The 8,189-nt window shown below is 42.2% G+C and overlaps 1 protein-coding gene across 1 annotated transcript; it reads left to right on the top strand.

Annotated features, from left to right (window-relative positions):
* Nucleotides 1-2,362: 2,362 nt before the first annotated feature.
* On the top strand, nt 2,363-7,052 carry LOC101891453 (dynactin subunit 1). Its single transcript, XM_005180632.4, has one exon. The coding sequence runs from the start codon at nt 2,484-2,486 to the stop codon at nt 6,381-6,383; it is 3,900 nt and encodes a 1,299-aa protein (XP_005180689.2). The 5' UTR covers nt 2,363-2,483; the 3' UTR covers nt 6,384-7,052.
* Nucleotides 7,053-8,189: the final 1,137 nt, after the last annotated feature.

The following is an 8,189-nucleotide window of genomic DNA, read 5'->3' as shown; positions in this document are numbered from 1 at the left end:
TGGATTAATTCAAAATGGAATCGAAACATAAACGTATATAGCTACTACATTTATACCATCTTCCTGAATTGACCCTGAAGTTTTTTTAAAATATTATTTCAAGGACTATGAAGGTTCAGGAAGGTACAGGGTGGGATAAAAAAAACTCCAACAAAGTCAAATGCCATAATTTTTAATGTTTTTTTTTATTTTTTTGAGTGAAAACAAAAAATGTCCGGATATCGCATCAAATTTTAGAATAAGTTCAGATTTGTTCGAATTGGTCACCTTTGGCACGAATTATGGCCTTCAAACGGCCAATGAAATCGTCACACGCTGTCCGAATGTTGTTCTGCGGTATTTTGACCCATTCCCGGTGAAGCGCTTGCCTGAGGTTATCGACACTTTGGTTTATTTTAGTGCCAACCTTGCTTTCCTTACAAAATACTCTAGACACAATAGTCCAACGAATTGGTATCCGGAGATTTTGGTGGCAATTTGGCGTTGAAAATGAAGCGAGGAACCTCATTTTGAAACCATTCTTGGGTGGAGCATGCTGGTGTGAGATGGTGCTGAGTCCTGTTGGAATGGCCCAAGGCCGTAATACACCCTCCAGAATATTTTCGTGATAATATTCGGCATTTATTCTGATGCCACGGTCTATGATTAATACAAGCGGAGAACGACCATCGGCTGTCATGGCGGACCACACTATCACCATGGCTGGCGCTTGAGTTCTGGTGGCCAACCGAAGGTTTACACTTTCAGCTGACTGACCTCTTAGGCAAGTAAACACGATCAATGTGTTAGTTTACAAACTGCTGGACAACGAATATTTTCTCATCGGAGAAAACCAAATTCGGCAGTTCACCACTTTCGGCCAAGCGCAGAAGCTATTTTGAGTCTATTTCCTTTCTATTGCGGTGTAAGTTCTTACACTTTTTGGAATTTCAATGGCTTTACCCCGAACCCACTTTTTCAATATTTGCCGAATGAGATATTGCGATATGTTCAGCTCATGAGCCATTTTCCGGCAACTGCGACGCAGGTTTCGATCGAGTCGAACCATTTCAGTCCACTTCCTTGACATCGGTCGGTAACAGTATCACGGTAACGAGGGATGTAACGACGCACCAAAGATTTATACACATTTAAATGCATGGAGAGCTCTAAGGATAGGCATTTGTGGCTTTCCAGCCAAATATAAAGAAATCACACGATCACGCTTGAATTCCACCGCGAATAACTTTTTTTCTGGAAAATTCTCACCAAAATGCCTTTCTACGCTTGTAATCGATATAATGAGCTGTCACTGGAATAATTTTAGCTGCTGTCGGATGAGTGGCTTAGAAATGACAGCTGTCTGAAGTTGGTTGCTAATTTTTCATCTCACCCTGTATGCTAAACCCCTTTCGTCTGATAGCAGCTTTACAATGGATTTGGGAATATACATTTTGACAGTGAGACATTGTCAAATGTATAATTTTGAAAAAAAAAAATAACTAAACATATGATTCCATTAGGTTACCTCATTAATTTGACCATGCCACCGCGAATAAATTCTCATAAATAAAGTTTAAGCCAACAAAGAACTCAAATGTAAACATGCTATAAGAATTGTAATATATATATTTTTTTATTTTTTTTTTTTTTTTATTTTAAAAATCTAAAATATTAATTTTATTCCAATAATTTCATTGGAATTGAGTTAATCCATTTGGTTTTTAAACACCTAAACGGTTATTTGTTGGGTATTCATGTCAACGAGTTCTTTCATACTCTAGTTGCGGCATAATATCTCTGCTCCCTTTTGCCTATGCTCTTTGCAAAATAATCACAACTCAAGTCATTGACGTAGCAAAGCAAAGCACATGGAGCAAAATGAAGGCGAAAAAGGCGGAAAAGCATGCCAAGCAACTGACTGTTACGTACAATTCCTACGAGTATAGTAAACACAGAGACACAAATACATACATGTACATACTCAGCTTTTGCATGCAAGCAAGCAAGGACCAACAAAAACAACAACAACGAAACTTTGCATAAACGTGTTGTGGAGTGACGCCATTTTACTCAGAGATAACATTTTTCGTTTGTTTTTGTTATGCTCGCATGTTACCGTTGAACTTTCTCTCTCTCTCTCTCTATGTCTCTATCTCTCTTTGTGTATTTGCTTGGCCTTAACTAGTGATGTGACATGACACACAGCTGGCCGATGCTGCTTCTTCTTTTTCTTCGTCTTCGTTGACTCGGTGAAATGTATTTTTCCCTTTAACTCATTTTCAATGGGTGGTTGACTGATTAACGAAAAAATCCCATAAGAAAATTCTATTAAATCGGAACCTAATTTAACAAAAAATAAATAAAATCGGGAAAAAATACTCACAAGTGTACAATTAAATTATTTTCACGGAATTCAAATGAAAATCTAAAGAAAAAAAAAACGGTAGAACGCAAAGTGAAAAAATGTCTGTGGGTCGTCTGTGGGGACCAGCAAAAAAATCATGAATAATCGCAACAACACCTTTAGAGTTGGCCAAACTGTGGAAATTGTTGGAAAACATTTAGAGGGACGCATTGCCTATATTGGTGTGACGAACTTTGCTCCTGGCCGCTGGATAGGTGTTGTACTCAACGAGCCGCGTGGCAAGAACAATGGACAGGTCAAGGGAATCGCCTATTTCAAGTGTGAACGAAACCATGGCATTTTTGTGCGGCCAACGCAATTGATGATGAAAAAGGCAACGGTCGTGGTGGAGGAAATGCCTCGCATGGAGGAAATGCCAAAGGGAGAGGCAGTCCAGGTAAGGAGAGAAGAGGAGGAGGTGGAGGTGAAGACGGAAATGGAGGAGAAGAAAAAGGATTTGCAAACAGCTGTTATGGCGACACCGCCACCACCCCCTGAAACACAGCAACCGCAGGCCAAGGCATTAAAACCCCCAGAGAATTCTTGCCCTGGCCAGACCCTAATGGTCAAAAAGGTACCCAAAATGCCAACCTCAATAAATCTCCTGAAGACCACAAAAATCAATCAACCCAAAGAGGTCACCCCCCTGCAGCCCAGCACAAGTCAGGTGTCGCTGCACAATATTTCCGGGCCCCTACGGAATCTAAGGCCCCCGCCCGCCTTGGCGCCCAAACGCAGCAAAACATCGATGAGCCCCTCAGAGTCATTTTGTTGTGCCAAACGTTCCTCTTTCGTCGAAACCGGATTTTTAGAGATTTTACGGCCCCAATTTACGCCCGGCCAACCGATTCGATCGCCCACATTCAGCAGCATGGCTTTGAACTCCACCTCGTCGAACAATCTCAACGATTTGAAGCAGCAGCAGAAACAAATGGAGGTCAAGCTAAAGGAATTCGAAGAAGAAATTGAGCAGTTAAAATCTCAAAAATCTGAGGATAAACGTAAATTACAGAGCATGGAACGACTGAGATTACAAAATGAACAGTTGCTGGAATTCAAGGTGCGGATCATGGATCAGCAGTCGAATTTGCAGAGAGAATTGGCGAGGTTGCGGCAGGAGCTGCGCGAATGTCAGGAAATGAAGAGTAAATATCAGAGGGATTTGGATGAGGCGGCAGAGAACATTGAGCTGCTGACACTGGACAAGGAAATGGCAGAGGAGAGGGCCGAAACCCTGCAGCTTGAATTGGAATTGGCCCAGGAACAAAACGAGGAGCTAAGTTTGGATGTGGAAATCCTCAAGGCTGAAAATGAGCGCTTCCTGTGCGGCAATGGTAATGGTGAGAATAATGTGGTCATCAACAAGGAGGAGAATCTCTCTTCGCATGGTGAAATCCGAAAATTGGAGCAATACAATCAACGTCTGCGAGAGACGGTCATCAAGCTGAGAGATGTCCTCACGGAAGAGAAACAACAGTCGATGAAAGCTTCCAAGGAATTGGAAACAAAGAATTCGGAAATTTTGGAGCTGAAAAAAACCAAGGAGGTGTTGACTCAGCGATGCGATGTCATGGAGAGCCATATTATGGATTTGCGAGAGCAGGTAGATGCCGCCTTGGGCGCCGAAACCATGGTGGCCACCTTGGCCGATGCCAAATTGGAGTTGGAGGATCGGGTGCGCCTGCTCGAAGAGGAGGTAAGTGAACTGGAGGCCTTGGAGGAGATCCATGAACAGTTAATTGAGAGCAATCAAGAGTTGGAGAGAGATTTGAGAGAGGAAATTGAGTTGTTGAATGGCAACATAAGGACCCTGCAACAGGAGAAGGATTCCGCCTTGGAAACGGTGTATGAACGCGATTGTACCATCATGAAGTTCAGGGCCTTGGTAAAGACCCTAAATGAGCGGGAACAAATCAAGGAACAAATGGCCCTTACTACGGCCGCGTCCACCACAGCCACGGCCTCCACCTCGGAGGAGTTGAACAGCATTAGTTCGAATCAGGAGTTTATGCCCGGGGTTGATTTTCAGCAGATCTTTGCCTCCACCAAGGCCTATGGCCGCGCCCTGGAACTGCAATTGGCCTCGGTGGAATTGAGAATGGTCCAGCTGCAGAATGAATATCTCAAGGCCTTCCTTCCCGAGGAACTTATGCTGCGTGGCGGAGCCTATGATGTCATCCTCATACTCATCCTCCTGCAGAGATGTATGGAAAAGATAGACATCATCTGTTCGGGGATCCATGAAAAATTCCCGGCCTCCTGTGAATTTGGGAGGGATGCCATTTTCGAGGGTTATTCCGTACATCGCTTCGCCTTTCGCACCAGGTGTCTGTATCTGCTGAGATCCTTGAAAATGGTGTTGCAACAATTGGATTTCGCTCTGAATCATTGCGACTATGAGATCTGTACTCATGCGGCCATCTATCGTGGGGAAATGGAGTCTCAGGAGCGGCAGTTGGATGAACTTCTGCGTCTGCTCAAAAAAGGCCTCTTGGATGAAAATACTCCCGTGGAGTCTTTGGAGGGGGCCTCAAGCTTTTTCAATTCCCTACTCAATAACTTATTTGCCTCGCAAAATCTGGCCGAACTTTTGGATGAACCGAAACTTTATGGCAGCCTACTCGAGGTCTATGATGTGGCCTTGGACTGTGTCAATACCCATGCCGGCTTGTTGTACACCATTATCCAGCTGGGCGATGAGCAGACCGACTCTTTTTGTAGCATGCAGTTCCTTATGGAGCATGTGCGGGCTTTCAAGCTTCAGCTAAAGCAGTTGCAGCGTAAATTGCCCAGCAAAACCATTACCTTTAGCACGCTGCAGTGGCCCCAGCTGCAGAGGTTACATGAACGCAATGACTATCTGGGACGGCTAATAGGTCTGCTAAGCTCCACGGCCCGGGAAGCCACCAAGGATATTGCCAACACCTCCAAGACAGAACTGGGTTCGGCCGGCACCGCCAATGACATTGCCATTGACCACGACCGACTGTGGCGCATCATTAACTTCAATTGCAATAAAATGGCGCCCGAGGGCTATCAAAAATCTCCGGTGGAATTTTTCCAAAATTCCATTGCCATTCTTCAGGAACAGCTCGATGAGTTCCAACAATTCATAAAAGAATCCGAAAAGGTGCTCTCGAAAAATCTCAACACCACATATGTACGCTCCGAAGAACTCACCATCCTGCAACAGGCCTCGGAGGTGAAAAAGCACTACGAGGAGATAAAACTCCTGCATCATCACATCTCCGAAAGAGACAAAGAGATCAAATCTCTCAAATGTATGGCCAAAATGAAACAAAACGATTACTCGGAGCTACAAATCCGCAAAGACATGGCCGAAAAGCAGCTGCACAAACAACAACAAGACTTTGTCGAATTAATGCAACAAATCACCGAGAAAATGGAGGAGCTACTCGACGATCTGCAGAATAAACAAATCAAATTACTCAACTCTCTGGATACAAACTCTCTCCGGCTGGAGAAGCTTGAAAAAATGCAGGTTACGCTCAAACAATCCATGGCCAATCGTTCGCAGACGCACACCAGCTGCTCTCACGATTCGTGGCGGGAAATTGAAAATCTCTCGCTATCGCTGAAGCAGCAACGTCAACACAACATTGCTCTACAATCAAAATTCCTGAAAACGGAACTCCAGAAACTTGAACCGCTCTATGTCCCCGTCAGCGGTCGGCAGACACAAAATCAAAATCTTCAACAGGAAATTAAACACCTCAACCATGAACTGAATAAATTGAAAAAATCCTGGATATTGGGTTATATCAGCCTCAATCAGGATGCCGCTTCCGTCAAGTCAGCCAACGCCACCGCCACATCTGCATCAACACCCTCCTCACCCACAACCCAACTGCAACGAGAATCAAGGCATCTGTTTGAACATATCCTGGATACCTATTATCGTTCTCATCCCCATCGCCAGATAGCCACAGATTTTGGACAATTTCCAGCTAAAGAATTGAGAGAGTTATTTGAGTAGGTATTTAAAAAATGAGAGAGGGAGAGAGAGAGAGAAAAAAAAGTAGTAGAGGGAGTGTTTAGGAGAATGTGTTTCGTAGATTTTAGAAGTTTGCCAGTATTTTAAAACCCAAAAGTTCATAGAAAACAAATTTCAATTCTTTTTTTGTTTTGGATTTTAAGAACAAAATACCTAAAATTTAATGGACCTACATAGAATACATTTATATTCAGAAAAAAACAATCTATAAACAAAAATAATCAAAATAATAACAACATTAAAGGGAATTGGAGAAGAAAGCATCAACAACAAAGTGAGATGAGAAAAATGTGTAGACGTGTCATCAGAAGAGAGGACATCTACGCTATAGTAGATGTCATCAGAAGACATCTACTCCTTAGTAGATGTTATCAGAGGACATCTACTCTATAGTAGATGTCATCAGAAGACATCTACTCTGTTGTAGATGTCATCAGAAGACATCTTCTCTATAGTAGATGTCATCAGAAGACATCTACTCTATTGTAGATCTCATCAGAAGACATCTACTCTATAGTAGCTGTCATCAAAAGACATCTACTCATTAGTAGTTGGCATCAGAGGACATCCACTCTATTGTAGCAGTCATCAGAAGACATCTACTTTATTGTAGATGTCATCAGAAGACATCTACTCTATAGTAGATGTCACCAGAAGACATTTACTCTTGTGTAGATGTCATCAGAAGACATCTACTGTATTGTAGATGTCATCAGAAGACATCTAGTCTATTGTAGATGTCATCAGTAGACATCTACTCTATAGTAGATGTCATCAGTAGACACCTACTTTATTGTAGATGTTATCTGAAGACATCTACTTCTTAGTAGATGTTATCTGAAGACATCTACTTCTTAGTAGATGTCATCAGAAGGCATCTACTCTATAGTAGATGTCATCAGAAGACATCTACTCTATTGTAGATGTCATCGGAAGACATCTACTCAATTGTAGATGTCATCGGAAGACATCTACTCTACAGTCGATGTCACCAGAAGACATCTACTCTATTGTAGATGTCGTCAGAAGACATCTACTCTATTGTAGATGTCATCAGAAGACATCTACTCTACTGTAGATGTCATCAGAAGACATCTACTCCTTAGTAGATGTCATCAGAAGACATCTACTCCATAGTAGATAACATCAGAAGACATCTACTCCTTAGTAGATGTCATCAGAGGACATCTACTCTATAGTAGATGTCATCAGAGGATACCTACTCTATGGTAGATGTCACCAGAAGACATCTACTATATTGTAGATGTCATCAGAAGACATCTACTCTATTGTAGATGTTATCAGAAGACATCTACTCTATTGTAGATGTCATCAGAAGACATCTACTCGAATGTAGATGTGATCAGAAGACATCTACTCGAATGTAGATGTCATCAGAAGACATCTACTCTATTGTAGATGTCATCAGAAGACATCTACTCTATAGTAGATGTCATCAGAAGACATCTACTCTATAGTGGATGTCATCAGAAGACATCTACTCTATTGTAGATGTTATCAGAAGACATCTACTCTATTGTAGATGTCATCAGAAGACATCTACTCTATAGTAGATGTCATCAGAAGACATCTACTCTATAGTAGATGTCATCAGAAGACATCTACTCTATAGTAGATGTCAGCAGAAGACATCTACTCTATTGTAGATGTCACCAGAAGACATCTACTCTATTATAGGTGTCATCAAAAGACATCTACTACTTAGTAGATGCCAGCAGAGGAGATCTACTCTATTGTAGATGTGTTCGGATGACATCTACTCTATAG

The sequence above is a fragment of the Musca domestica genome, unplaced genomic scaffold, assembly GCF_030504385.1.
Source record: "Musca domestica strain aabys unplaced genomic scaffold, Musca_domestica.polishedcontigs.V.1.1 27, whole genome shotgun sequence".
Classification (NCBI taxonomy): Eukaryota; Metazoa; Arthropoda; class Insecta; order Diptera; family Muscidae; genus Musca; species Musca domestica.
The sequence above is the reverse complement of the archived record's forward strand: the minus strand, read 5'-3'. Positions and strand labels throughout refer to the sequence as shown.